The 15691-nt window shown below is 35.9% G+C and overlaps 1 protein-coding gene across 1 annotated transcript; it reads right to left on the minus strand.

Annotated features, from left to right (window-relative positions):
* Positions 1–1013: 1013 nt before the first annotated feature.
* On the minus strand, positions 1014–1919 carry LOC100477212 (olfactory receptor 11L1). The gene has a single exon (XM_002918601.1). It carries the CDS (start codon positions 1917–1919, stop codon positions 1014–1016), a length of 906 nt encoding a protein of 301 aa, XP_002918647.1.
* Between the last annotated feature and the right edge of the window lie 13772 nt (positions 1920–15691).

A 15691-nucleotide genomic window follows, 5' to 3' on the forward strand; every position in this document is an offset into this window, starting at 1 on the left:
TTCCCACCTCAAAAAGTACACTGCTACTCCATTTAATTTCTCTTCCAAGAAGAAATTGATGCCACTGAATTCATATTCACCTTCCTAGAATAGTCTATACATCTACAATTAAGTATAACTATTATTTCTTTCATCTATTGTTACACAAATGGTGTCATACCATACACACCGTGCTATACCTTGCTTTTTGTACTTACAATATATCATGGAAAGCTTTCCATATTAGCATATGCAGAGCTGACTCATTCTTTTATGCTATTTTTGTTTGTTTATGGATGTACTGCATTTCGTTGTGTGGATGTGATTTAATTTTTTGAACCAGTTAGGTTGATTTTAATCTTTTATTTTTATCAATAATCCTGAAATGAAAAACTAAAATAAATTTTAATCCCATGGCATGTTTATTTCATGATTTTTATCAAGATTTTAGGTGGGAAAAAGAGACAGATTTAGACTTAGATTTCATTACATTACTTTTCTACCTCTCACTTCACATCTAACTCATGTTTTCCTAAGAAAAGTCATCTGCAGTAATGTCTTCTATGGTCCAAGATAAGCATTTTAGGCAGTCCAAGATTCTGGGTTCCCCTGAATTAGTGAAAAGACCATGGATTTGTTGCCACCAGACCTTGGGTTCAAATTCATATTCTGGTATCATTGTTTGACTGGATGGTTTTGATCAAGTGAATTAATCTCTGGGATTCAGCTGCGATATCTGTAAAATGGGGATAATAACAGTAGCCACCTCACAGTGTTGCTGTGGAAATTTAGCAAAATAATCCTTGCAAAGAACTTAACACAGTGCCTGGCACCTACAAAATGTTCAACAAATGAAAGTGTAACGTACTTCCTGTTCATTAATGTGGAGAAATTTGAGGGAACACAGGAAAACCCAACAATTTCACAGTAACTATTCTTGACACTGTAGAAAGATTTCCACTTTGTCAGGGTTTTCAGAAAGTGCCAAGAACCACTAGAAAAATCAAGCTTTCTTTCGGTGAGGTATACATTCCTCATTGTACCAATTTTCTTAGAGCTACCTTTACATCCTTGTTCCTTAGGGTGTAAATAATAGGGTTGAGGGCAGGGGTAAGCACTGTATACAGAAGGGAAAGTGACTTTAATAAGTCTTCATGCTGAGGCCCTGAAGGGAAGCCATAGACAATGCCCAGCATCCCATAATATAAACTGACCACTGTCAGATGGGAGGAACAGGTGGAGAAGGCCCTCTGCTTCCCTGTGGTCGAAGGAATCCTCAGAATGGTGGAGATGATGTAAGTATAAGATGTTAGAGTTAACATGAAGGGGCCGGTGGCAAATAAAAAGGTACATATAAAAGAGGTAATCTCAGCTACTTGAGTATCAGTGCAAGCCAGTTTCATGATGGGCTTCAGATCACAGAAGAAGTGGTCAATCTCATTGGCAGTGCAGAATGTTAACCGAAAAATGAGGACCATGAGAAGGATGGGTGCCAGAAATCCAGCTACCCAAGAGGCACCAGCTAGCTGTAAGCAACCCCAGTAGTCTATTATGCTGGAGTAATACAATGGGTTACAGATGGCTATATAGCGATCATAAGACATTACAGCCAGGAAGAAGCATTCAGTGGCCACCAGAGCAGCAAAAAAATAAAACTGGCAAGCACAGCCTGGGAAGGAAATAGGCACATGAGCTGATAACAATGTCCTCAGCATCATGGGCTCAATGGTAGTGGTGTAGACAATCTCTAGGAAGGAGAAGTGGCCAAGAAAGAAATACATGGGGGTGTGAAGGGAGTGATCAGCTGACACCACAATTAGGATTACAATGTTCCCCATGAGAGTCATCCCATAGATGACCAGAAATACCCCAAAAAGAAGAAACTGAAGGCCATGGAGATCCCCAAAACCCAAAAGGATAAATTCTGTAATTTGAGTCATATTTTCTTCTTCAGGTCTAGCCATGACTTGGATCTAAAAACAAAAACAAAAAGAATGACCATTGGTCAAATGCTATTTTTAGAAAAAATATCAAACTGCTTAGAGGCATCATACATATCAATCATAATTGGCTTCTTTCTGGAAGTTCAAGATTCTTAATCTTAATTAATAAATTTGACCACAGTCCCCCCAGGAGCCATTTGGAAAATTCATCCATTACTTCAATTACCCCATCATATATAGAATGTATAGGCCCTTGAAACTGTGACTGTGACATAAATATGCACATATTTCCTGATATTTATTTTTTAAAAACAGAGGGAAAATGTTCTATCCTTGGAGATCTTATTCTGCTTGTTTCTAAAGCTGCTAGTGGTGTTTTCATCAGCAGTGAGTATTCTAAATCACTTATGTATAAATTGTATAAGGTCTATGATCAAATCTGTTTCTTGTTTTAGAAATTCCATACCAATTAAATCATATGAATTGAAATGCATTATGTTGAAGGATGTCTAATCCTTAAAACTTATTTGATAACAAGTTCTCTAAATGTTAGTAGAGGAGGAATAGTGGAGTGAAAGTGAACTACTGATGGTAAGATGATGGTTATAGTAAAAAGAGTCATACCTGAATTCAAATTCCAGCTCTGCTACTTAATGGCCATGTACCTTTGAATAAGTCACATCACTTATCTCACAGTCAGTTTCCTCATCTGTAGAATAGCATATTGATTCTGTATTACATGTTTTTCACAATCACTGGTCCATATTAGGTATTTAATATATTCATTTATCCACTCAACAATATTAAATGCCTAATATGTGCGAAACTCTTTGAAAGATGCTTAGAGTAAAATAAGGAAAAGGTCAAGAATTTTTTAGCAAGTCAGGAATACTCTCTAAGTCTCATGGACTTAAAATTTCAGTGGGAAAGAAGACTAAAACCAAGGAAAGAGACTCATAAAATAATTTTAAGTTTGTCTACTATGAATGTAAAAAACAAGGATCCAAAATAGGAAATATGCTCTATGTATGTGTGTTTGGGAGAGGGTTATTAAAAGGGGTCAATAAAAGCATGAAAAATTGAGACCTAAAAAAATGAGAAGGAGATAGTCATGTAAGAGTTGAGAGTGGGGGCAGTAGAGTATTCTAGGCAGAGGGAACAGGACTTGAGGGAAATATTTAATGTGTTAGAAAAACTGAAGTAAACTGAAAAAAAAAACCCAACATATGGTAGAGGGGGAGTTGGAGAGAGAGAAAAATAAACAGAAAGGCAAAGAGACAGAGAAATGAAGAAGAGGGATGTAGGAAAAATTGGAAAGGCCCAGATCATTTAGGTCCTTGTAGGCCATGCCATGGCACACAGATTTTAAATACTACAGGAGGGCCCCTGGCTGGCTCAGTTAGAAGAGCATGCAACTCTTGATCACAGGGTTGTGAGTTTGAGCCCCACGTTGGGTGTGGCGATTACTTAAAAATAAATAAATAAAAATAAACTCAAATACTATAGGAATTCATTGGGGGTGTTAAGCAGCATTGTAATCAAATTTAGAGCTTAAAATCACTTTTGGTTCTGTTTAATAAATGAGTTAAAGGGAAAATTAAAGGAATGAGAATGAGACAGTTAAGAGACAATTTCAGTGGGATGATATTAATCCTGAATAAAGTGGTTGCACAAAAGATGGACAGAAGACAGGTTCAAGATGCATTTTGGAAGTAGAAATACTAGGACTTACTAATAAATTCAATGTGAAGAGTGATAAAAGGTGAAATATCAAAGATAACCACCGAGTTTCTGGTTTGAGTAACTGGTTCCATTTACTTAGATGATGATAATGTGGGGGAAAAGTTTAGGGGAAACACAAGATCAATTTGGAGATAATAAGTTTGAAATGTTTGAGAATTCTGAGTGGAGAGGACAAGCTGACAGTTGGATTTGAGAGTAGAGGGGTAGGATGGAATATAAATTCAGGAATTATCAGAATATAGATAATATTCAAATCCATGATAATGGGCAAGCTGACCTACAGAGAAATTATGGATATACAAAAATGCCTTACACTGATATTTAAGACCTTTTTTTTTCTCTTAGACCTGATATAGGACAAGAGAAGTAGATTGAAAAAGAGGAGTCGATAAGGTAGAATGAAAACCAAGAGGAAATAGAATAGCAGAAGCCATGTTTCAAGAGAATCATTGAGTGTGACAAAAGCAGTTGTGAGATTAAGACAGGGAATAGTCTCTTGTATTTGGTTACATGACTAATAGAGTCTGTAGAGGGGTGGAGACTGAAGGTGAGCAGAGAAATTGAGTGGTAACTATAGAGAAATGAACATTGACCCCACCTTTTGTATGCTAATGAAAATGATCCAGCATAGAGTGGATATTGATGATGAGCAAGTAAATAAGGAACAAATTTTGGGAGTGAAATCTTTTAGAAAGTGGGAGGATATGGGATACAGTACACAAGAGGAGGGGTTAATCTTTGGTAAAGACAGGAACACTTCATTATTTTAACAAGAAGAAGGCTAGATAAAATGGACGGATTTGTAGTTAAGTTGGTACATTTAATTGTAGGAAGATGCAGCAGTTTGTTCCTAGTGGTTTCTATTTTCTCAAAGAAGTAGGATGTAAAAGTGAGAGTGGAGAAGGACATATGGGAGGTTTGAGGGAGGAAAAACTGTAAAATAGTCATATCTGGAAATAAAAAGGCTATCCTACGAGAACAAATAATATGATTGTCAGGCAGTATTGACTGACAATTTGATCTTTGAGATCATAAATTTAAGAAGGTGAAACCAAACTGCTTTCTTGAATGATATTCTCTGGCAACGTTTAGCTTCCAGGGTGAAGTAGGCAAATAGTTGGTTTCAATCAGGTTTGGAATTTGGCCAAATGAAAACAATGGAAGAAAGGAAGGGCAAGAGAGTTGGGGGGTATTTGAAAATAACAGTTCTAAGGAAGAACCATATGATAAGTGTTAAGTCTCTCCCACTTCCTTCCATGGATTATTAAAGACAGAAAGGACTTTCAAAATATCATCTGACCAACACTTTAATTTCTAACTGAAAAAGAAGATCCAGGCAGGTAAAGTGTCTTTTTTAGCATCTCAGATCTAGTCAGTAACAGAGTAGGAATGGATACCCAGGTCTCATTTTTCAGTTCTGCTCCTTCCATTATAGCACGCTTTTATACTTTTTGCTCTCTTTTCATCTCCCTTTAGTGCCCTGCCCTTAATGTGTAATACCGTAAGTACCTGAAGAAAGACTTACCTTCAATTTAGTAATTTACATGTCGGGAGCTTAATATCTTTCAAAGAACTTTTAGATCCATCATCATTTTTAATCTTCCCAACTATCTTGTCAGGTATCTGGGAGTAGGTCTTTAATTTGTCTCAACTGATTTTTCAGATGAAAAAACTGAGAATAACGATTACTTCACTACTACATTGTACTTGTATTTCAATTATAACTCTTTCTCCTGGAGATAAAAAGTTAATCTTATGCATATTGATGTAAATGTAAATTTACAAGATCCTAATTATATTATGAGCCAGGAGTTTTTGTCAGGTAACTGGATAATAGGAGCCATATGGAGATTGCCATCATTCAAGCTGAGCAACAAATTAAGAAATTGAGGCAGATTTCCATGATGGAGATGTAACACATTCTGCTTTAGAAAAAAGGGCTTTAGAGGTCAGGATTAAGGAAATTATTTCAGAGCTATGGTGGGTGCCCAGCAAAAGTAGTACCTTTTTAGGATAAGAGAGGGAAGACATTCCAGGAAGAGGGAATAATGTGAGTAAAGAACCAGTAACCTGAGGACCATGTTGACCATTGATTTCAGAAACATTGTTTGAGCAAAATGAGTAGGAGGCTGAGGACAGAAAAGGGAGGAGCACATGTATTTTTGGAGAAAGAAAGACCAGAAAAAGATTTTTTAAATGGGTCAGAGAAGTGGGAGAAACCAAGAGGGTGATATCACGGAGTCCAAGGGAGGAAAGGCACCATCACAATCGTTAGTAAGGAAGGGTCCCTGAATATTGGCACACTTGGGCAAGGATCCTGACTGTACTGAGGTGGGGAGGTGAACAGTAAAAACCACAAATGTGGGCTATTATTTCAAAAAGTCTATTGGTGAATTAAAGGAGAGGGAGAGAGAGTCAAAACAAAACAAAACAAAAAACTAAAGGTCAAAGAGGATTGACAGAAGATATTTGTGTTTATTCTTACTTTTGTCTTTCAGCAAAGGAAAAACTTGAACAAGATTCTAGGCAAAGAACCTAAGTCCAGAGAGAAGAAAATATGAATGACATGCAAAGAGATAAGTGATGGAGCAAAGAGGCTCTCAGAAGGTTAGAGGGGATGGCATGGGGAATACACAAGTGGAGGCATTATCTTCAAGCAAGAATGAAAGATTGCCTTTCAGAAGAGGAGAGGGAGTAAAGATAGGTGTTGATAGTGATTATCAAGATAATTACCTCATCGTTTTTCTTCCACTTGAGTTTGGAAACTTAAGCCATCCCTAGATGACTATGATGAGCCCATGGTAGAGAAGTTCTCTTTGCTTCCTCAGAGCCTGTCTCCTGATTTCATCTGTATATGTGGAGCCCAAAACACTTAGTGGAAACCAAAGTGGGTTGCTAAGACAGGTAGCTATGCGCTGCACCACTACTATGTTGTTTGACTAGGAGTAGATCCAGCAACAGCATGACAGGTATGTTATTATATATCCTTTAGAAAGATTAAATAGAACCTTAAAAATCACAGCTTTCCAACCCTTCATCTCTGTGCAGCTATACTTCTTCCAAAAGGAAGAACTAAGAGTTCATCACATAAAAGCACTTTTAGTTTTCAGGTAGCTGTAGCCAAAACATTTTTAGCTCCTTTGGGTTTAGGAAGAGCATAACGCTTGCCAATGTTTTAAGCACTCCTAACCTTCTGCAAGCAGGGACTGGTAAGATACAGTTCAAATAAGAAAACCAATTATTTTTAAGTTTGGCTCCCGAGGGAGTTTTGTTTTTTAATTGAAAGATCAATGTTTGATTCTCATGACATCCTGAACTTCCATTCAGTGACTGCTGACTAAATGGTGTGAAATTGGATATTGGAGTATCTGACATGTCACATGGGTCAGAAAGCCACAATCCATCTAAGCCAGCCTCCAGAAGCTACTGAAAGTACTAAGTGATAGCTTGGGGAGGATAAATGTAAAAATCACTGGAACTAGTGACAGAAAATCTAGGTTCTAGACCTGGTTTTCCCACTCCATGTGCAATCTGGTGTCTCACTATCTTTACTGGATCCCAGTTTTTTCTCCTTTGAATGGGGGCAATAATCCCTGCTCTGCTGACTCCACAGGGTTGTGTGGGTCTCAGATGAGATGATTGTGTGGGAAAGGCTTTATCAACTAGAATCTACATGCTCCATGCTAATATCATATTTGAGAAGCATGAATGATGTTGCTGATCATAGAAGTTTAGTCCTTAAGTTCAAAGATATCTGGATTCCTAAAGCTGGAAGTAAAACCCTTACTTTTTTACATCATGAAATTTAATCTGTAAACATCTAAATCCCCTTGCCCCAAAGCCTTCAGTCAACTTTAAGTGATTCTATATTATAATTAAAAGCACAACTGCTATGGTTTGGTTTTTAAAATCAAATTAAAAGTCCTCTTATACAAGCTGTTGGAGGTAGTTTCTTAAACTAGTTACCTTGTCATTTTTCCATCCTTGGTGAACAGACTGCATCTGGCCTCCTGAGCACATTTCTTTAGTGCTGGTTCTATCTTCTTTCTAGGCTATACAGAAAAGTGTTGGTTGGAGGTAGTAAAACCTCTTTGTATAGCACTTGGTGAGTCCTCTCTCCAGTTTCTTTGATGTCTATGTGAACATCCTATAGTGTTATGTAAACATCATATAAGACAGAGCACTTGCAGAGATGTGATCACTGCCTGTTACCCCAGACCACCATCATTGTCATCATTTGGTTTTGAAGTTCACAAAAAATATTGGGTCCCTCTGTGTTCAACAGTACTCTAAATGCTGGTGATGTAAAGGTGAAGGAAGGTTGGGAAGTTGAACTCATGACTTTGGAGCTCAATGACTAGTGAAAGTGACAGATGTGTAAAGAAAGTGATGTAATTGCAACATAATGAATACAACAATAGGACTCTGTATAACATGTAGATGTAGCACAGGGAAAGGAGCTTGGGGATCAGTTTGCAGAAGAACTAGTAGCAGTGAAGATCTGTTGGAGGGCCTGCCATCTGCATTGGGATTTTTGGTTTGCATATTTTTTTCAAAGCACTTTTTCATCTATTATTTCATTAATCTTTATAGCTCATTGGGTTTTGAAAGATAAATAGAAGTGTTTTAAGCCAATAAGGGGGTGAAGAGAGTTTCAGTCAGAGAGACTAGCATGCACCCCTTAAGGAGTGATGACAGAGGAGGCAGAGAAATAGACAGGCACAGAGGTTCCTGTATACTGCTTAAAGAGTGTGGACTTTACCCTGAAGTCAATAAGAAACCATTAAAGAGTTTTTAAATAGGGAAGTGGCATAGTCATATTTGTATTTTAGAAAGCTATATACTTTGGGTGGCTATGCAAATGATAAATTAGAGGCAAAGGAAGATACTCAAGGCAGGAAGTCAAGGGAGGAGGAGAGGAATTCAGGAGAGGATGGTGGTCATCGGAAAAGGAGAGCAATGGCTTCAGACAATAGTAACAACATTGTCATTTTCACTAAGACCATATTCTCCCTTCATCATCATTCGAATTTATCAAAAGTAGTTTGTGGAAGAAATTAACTCCTTTTTTCTTTTAGAGAGAGAGAGCACGTGCGTGCATGCATGAGCAGAGGTGGGGGAGGGGCAGAGGGAGAGAGAGAGAGCATCTTAAGCAGGCTCCATGCCCAGCCCGGAACTCCATGTGGGGCTCAATCTCATGACCCTGAGATCATGACCTGAGCCCAAATCAAGAGTTGATCACTCAACCAACTGAGCTACCCAGATGCCCCAGAAAATAATTCTTCTGGATATTTGCAAACATGCAAATGGATCATAACCCTGAAATTCATGTGTGACTTGCTTATTTAATGTCAACTCACATTTCCCATAGAACAACAGCAGTCCCAAATACCTGGCCGTTCCAGAGAAAGCTGTTTAAAGTACAAAGTTCTTTAAAAAACTTTGCTGTGAAATATACTTGTTCTCTAATAACATTTGTTGCATGAATAAATAAGTGAAAGAATAAATGTATGGGTATAATTTACTAACACAAGCAAGGGCCTGTGCTACTTATGGTGGGAGGTACAAAGATGTCTCAGATATAGCTCTTGGCCTTGAGGGAAATGAAAAAAATCTTTCAGCTGGACAGCTCACCGAAATGACACCTTTTACTTAATTGCCAGTTTGCTCATCACTTTCCCAGCGGGAAGTTTTATTAAAAGAAAATCCAGTAAATGTTCCGTAATCTTTAATACACAAAGAATACTAACCTAAAGATCACACAAGGCATAAGGTCTTTGATTTTAAGTGTGTGAATTTTTCAAAAACTCAGTTTAATGAACAACACATAATTTGTGCATAGTGAAAAATTAAAACAGTGTAACTAATCTTCCTTTCAACTCCAGCCCACCAGTCCCTCTCCCCAGGGGCAGCTACTGTAAACAGTTTGCTGTCAGTGCTTCAAGAAATTTTGTTTGCTTATACATTATATACATTTACATTTTTCATATTTATTCAAAAGTTAATGCACAGTACATAATAATTCTACAGAGCTTTTAATTTATCTTAGAGATCTTTCTGTATCTGCATACATAAATCAGTCTTACTCATTGTAACATTTGCAATGTGCTCTGGCATATGGATAAGCCGTTATTTATTTATTTTTGTTACAGAGCTTATTTTTCTAAGAAGTAAAACATTGTAAGTACAGTGAAAATTCCTTTTGTCTCCAATCCCATTTCTCTTGAGCCCCAGAGGCATCCATTATCCTACAGTTGATGTGTATCCTCCATGTTTATGCTTCTATCCTTCTACTACATATGAATGTATCCGTAAACAATACGAGGTAATATTTTGTATGTTTTAAATTTTGCACAAATGGCATCATAACTTTTTGCAACTTGCTTTCTTCCCCCTACTCTACATTTGTTTTTTTCGGACCTATCCCTGTCGATACATGTAGTTCTCATTTACTCATTGTTGATTTACCTTGCTCTTTGTTATACTGAATACTGTGGGTTTGTTTTCCCTTATAGCTTACTTGCTAAAATGAAGAGTCCTGCAACTGGAATTGTTTTTCTCACATTCTTGCTTTGAGGTTGCACTGGATGGATTAATAAAAAGATAAAAGATTCTAATAAATTGAAAACCTAAAAATGTTTTAGTCTAGAAAAGGATGGACATTTCTATTAATAAACTTTGGTCATTACAAACAATGTTGCACTGAATATCCTTGAATATGTTTCTTGGATTTCTTTAAGGTACCTAAGAGTTGAATTGTTGATTCAGAGTATACTCATATTTTCATATTCACTAGGTACTACCAAATTGCTTTCTAAAATGGGTGTAAAAACACACATTCCCACAAGCAGCGTATAATACTATCTATTTCCTCACATTCTTGCCCACATTTGGTATTAGCAGATGTTTTTATTTGGGGCAATCTGATGTCTACCCAATAGTTTCTCTGTGCTAATTTAATTTGCATTTCCTTGATTATTAGCAAGGATAAAAGCATGTTTTCTCTTCTGTGCATTGTCCAGTAATATTTTGTCCATTGTTACTTTGGACTGTTTTTTTACTAAAGGTGGTCATTTATATAGTTTGTATATTTGTTGCAGATGTCTTCTCCAAGTCTGTCAGTTGCCTATTAACTTTGTTTATTATAACATAGAATGGTAGAGGGGTTTTTTTTATGTGCTCAGATTCATCAATCATTTAATATTTGTGTTGCTTGTGTCTTATTCAAGAAATCCCTTTCTACCTTGATACCATATATTATTCTAAATTTCTTTGAAAATATAAAAATTTTAAAAAAACATGTAGTTAAATCCATCTGGAATTTATTTATGTATATGATGCAATGTAGGAAACTAATTTTATTTGTTCCAGTGTAAACAAGCAATTATTCTTATGCCATCTATTGCATAATCCACCCTTTCCTCTCATGATCCACAATGCCAGTTGTCATATATCGAGGTTACTTATTTTCTCAGATTTGTGTCTGAGTTTCTCTGTTTGCCTCTTTCTACACAAATACTACACTCTTTTAATTACTCTAGTTGTCTAAGTCTTGATATCTATAGGATAAGTCTTTCTTATTTGTGCTTCTTTATAATTGTCTTGAATATTCTTGGTCTTTTAATTTTTCATATGAATTTTAGAATGAGTTTGTTAAGTTCCCTTAAAAATCGTTTTGCAACTTTGTTTGGAATTTCATTGAACTTATAGATTACTTTTTGGGACTGTGGACATCTTTAAGTTAATGAGCTTTCCTATATGTAGACTGATATTTATCTCCCTTTATTAAAGTCTTTTATGTCCTTCAACAGTGCTTACAATATTTTCCATAAGGATCATGGGCATCTTTTGTTAGATTTATACTTAGTTACTTAATAGTGTTGTTTGTTGTTGCAAATGGTAGCTTTATTTTAACTAGCTTTATTGAAGTATAATTTATAAACAATAAAATTCACCAATTAAAATGTGATGAATCTTGACAAATGAATACAGTTGTGTAATCATCACTACATCCAAGATGTAGAACACTTCCACCACTCCAGAAAGTTTCCTCATGCCCCTTAAAGTGAGTCTTTTCTACCCACAATGGGTCCTTGGCAACCACTGATATGTAGCCTGACACAATAATATAACTACTAGAATTTCATATAGGTGGAATTGTATAGGATAGAGTCTTTTATGCTTTTTACTCAGCATAATGTTTTTGAAATTATTCATGTTTTTGTTTGTTTCAGTAGTTTCCTTTTTATTGCTGAGTAGTGTTCTTTTGTATGGATGTACCAGTTTGTTGATCCATTCACCAGCTTATGGCTACTTCCAGGTCTTGGCTGTAATAAAGAAAGCAATTATAAACATTCACATGACAAGGCTTTGTGTGAACATGTTTTCATTTATCTTGGGAAAATTCCAAGGGTGAAATTGTTGGGTCATGTTGTAAGTGTATGTTCAACTTTATAAAATGTTGCCTGTCTGTTTTATAAAGAGGCTATACCATTTTGCATTCCCACCAACAATGTATGCAAGTTTTAGTAGCTGTCACACATCCTCAACAATACTTAACATTATAAATTTTTTTAAATTTTAGCCAGTGAATGGTAACTTGTAAAAATTGTATCTTCTAATTGTTTTTGCTACCATATAGGACTTTTTTTTAAAGATTTATTTGTTTGAGAGAGAGAGAGATCACGTGCGGGAGGGACAGAGGGAAAGGAAGAGAATCTCAGGCAGACTCCCTGCTGAATGCAAAGTTCAGGGCTGGACTTTTTGACCCTGAGATCATGACCTGATCTGAAACCAAGAGTCAAACATTAAACTGACTGAGCCACCCAGGCTCCCCAACTACTCTATAGGACTATTATCAATTTTTTTAATTTAAATTCAATTAGCCAACATACAGTACATTAGTCTCAGATAGTGCTCAACAGTTTATCAGTTGTGTATAACATCCAGTGCTCATAACATCTTATTACCAGTTTTTAAAAAACATCTTCTATGCAGCAACCTTGATTAACCCACAAAATACTTAAAATAATTTGTCTGAAAATTCTCTTTTGTTTTCTGTGTAGTCAGTCAGATAGTCCATGAATAATGACACTTTCTTCCTTTCCAATGCTTAAATCTATTTTTATTCTTTGTATTATTAATTTGACAATGATCTTTCCAATGCAATGTTAAATGGTAATTTGGAGAGGGGGTATCCTCATATTGTTCATGGCTCTGATGAAAATGTTTCTAAAATTTCTACATTAAGTATACTGTTTATTGTAGGTTTTGGTAGATGCCCTTTGTCAGGTTAAACTTTTCCCTCTATTCTTGATTTGTTTAGAGGTCATTTTTGTCTATAGAGAGATGCTGAATTTCATTTAATTTTTTAAATCCACTGAGATGAGTACATATTTTTTCTTATTAATATATAATTTATTATTTGTTTCAGGGGTACAGGTCTGTGATTCATCAGTCTTACACAATTCACAGTACTCACTATAGCACATACCCTTCCCAATGTCCATCATCCAGCCACCCCATCCCTCCCACCCCCTCCACCCCAGCAACCCTCAGTTTGTTTCCTGAGATTAAGAGTCTCTTATGTTTTGTCTCCCTCTCTGGTTTCATCCCATTTCATTTTTTCCTCTCTTCCCACATGATCCTCTGCCTTGTTTCTCAAATTCCACATATCAGAGAGATCATATGATAATTGTCTTTCTCCTATTGACTTATTTCACAATAATCCAATCAAGAAATGGGCAGAAAACATGAACAGACATTTCTGCAAAGAAGACATCCAAATGGCTAACAAATGCATGAAAAAGTGCTCAACATCAGTTGGTATCAGGGAAATACAAATCAAACCCACAATGAGATGCCACCTCACACCAGTCAGAATGGCTAAAATTAACAAGTCAGGAAATGACAGAAGTTGGTGAGCATGTGGAGAAAAGGGAACCCTCCTACACTGTTGGTAGGAATGGAAGCTGGTGCAGCCACTCTGGAAAACAATATGGAGGCTCCTCAAAAAGTTGAAAATAAAGCTACCCTATGACCCAGAAATTGCACTACTGGATATTTACCCCAAAGATACAAATGTAGTGATCTGAAGGGGCACATGCACCTCAATGTTTATAGCAGCAATGTCCACAATAGCATATTGTTTTTCTTTGATCAGCTTAAGTAGTAACTTGTAGTAATGGATTTTCTAAAATTAGACTACCCCTTAATTCCTAAAATTAAGCCCATTTGATCATATTGTACTTTTTTATACATTTGTTGAGTTCAAGTATCATTTTAATTAGGACTTTTGAAAAAAGTGGATTGGGGTATAATTTTTCATCTTTCTAACAAGCTTGCCTGGCTTTGGTATCAAGGTTTTACTAAATTCATAAAATGAATTGGGCAACTTTTCTTCTTTTTCTGTTCTCCAGAATATTTTATATAATGTAGAGATTGTCTGTTCTTTAGTAGTTTGATAAAACTTGCCTAAAAGAATATGGGATTGGTGCCTTCGATGGCAGAGATGTTGGTTACTGATTGAATTTCTTCAATGTCTAATGGCCTACTCAAATTTTCAATTTCTTCTTGAATAAAATTGTTGATTAGTATTTTTCTATAGAATTGTCCATGTCATCAGAGTTCTCACATTGCTTGGCATAAAAAATTTTATAGCATACTCTTATTATTTTAAAAATATGAATATTTGTTTAGTAATGCTCCCATTTTCATTGCTAATAAAAGTTATCCAGGTCTTGATTCTTTCTTCACTTATTTAATCTTATCAGAGTATTGCCTATTTATTAAACTTTTTAAAAAATTAGGTTTGGGGGGCGCCTGGGTGGCACAGCGGTTAAGCGTCTGCCTTTGGCTCAGGGCGTGATCCCGGCACTATGGGATCGAGCCCCACATCAGGCTCCTCTGCTATGAGCCTGCTTCTTCCTCTCCCAACTTCCCCTGCTTGTGTTCCCTCTCTCGCTGGCTGTCTCTATCTCTGTCGAATAAATAAATAAAATCTTTAAAAAAAATTAGGTTTGGGTTTTATTAAGCATTTTTAATTTTTGTTTCCTATTTTATTAATTTTTCTTTTGATATTTATTTCTTTTCTTGTACTTTCTTCTGGTTTACTTCATGGTTCTTTTCTAACTTCTTGAATTGAATTCTTAATATATTCATATTCAGTAATTTTGTTTCATGTTGTCACATCAGTTGAAATATCACATCAGTTACACTCTACAATTTGGTATGTCATTCAGTAATAATTGTGTGTAATTAATTTTTTCTTTATTCCATTTAGAAGAATTTTTGTACAAATACATGGAGTTTTTTAAAAATAATACTGTAATAAACATAGAGATGCATATATCTTTTCAAATTAGTGTTTTCATTTTCTTTGGGTAAGTATCCCCCAATAGCGAAATTATTGGATCATATGACAAGATGATCAATGCAAAAAGATTCCTTTTTCTGTACATCCACTTTTTGGGTATTTTTTTAGCTTCCATTTATTGCATATTTATGAGAATGTTATTAATATGATATTGTTTATTTGGAATTTATTGAGACTTCCTTTGATACTTGTGTTCTAGCTTTGTAAGTGTGATTGAAAATAAAGTATACCCTATGATAATTGTCTTTCTCTGCTTGACTTTCTCTCATTTGTGGAACATAACAGCTAGGAAGATCGGTAGGAGAAGAAAAGAATAAAGGAAGGGGGGTAATCAGAAGGGGAAATGAAGCATGAGAGACTATGGACTCTGAGAAACAAACTGAGGGCTTCAGAGGGGAGGGAGGTGGGGGAATGGGATAGGCTGGTGATGGGTAGTAAGGAGGGCACGTATTGCATGGTGCACTGGGTGTTATACGCAACTAATTAATCATCGAACTTTACATCAAAAAATCAGGGATGTACTGTATGGTGACTAACATAATATAATAAAAATATTATTATAAAAAAAGAAAATAACGTATACCCTATATTTTGGGGACCAAGATTAGGTATGTATTGTGTATATGTATTAACTCAAGCTTCATAATTTTGT

The sequence above is a fragment of the Ailuropoda melanoleuca genome, chromosome X, assembly GCF_002007445.2.
Source record: "Ailuropoda melanoleuca isolate Jingjing chromosome X, ASM200744v2, whole genome shotgun sequence".
Taxonomy (NCBI): Eukaryota; Metazoa; Chordata; class Mammalia; order Carnivora; family Ursidae; genus Ailuropoda; species Ailuropoda melanoleuca.

What these genes read in the sequence shown, in the direction of transcription:
- LOC100477212 (XM_002918601.1), bottom strand. Translation starts at nt 1,919, where the DNA reads ATGACTCAAATTACAGAATTTATCCTTTTGGGTTTTGGGGATCTCCAT.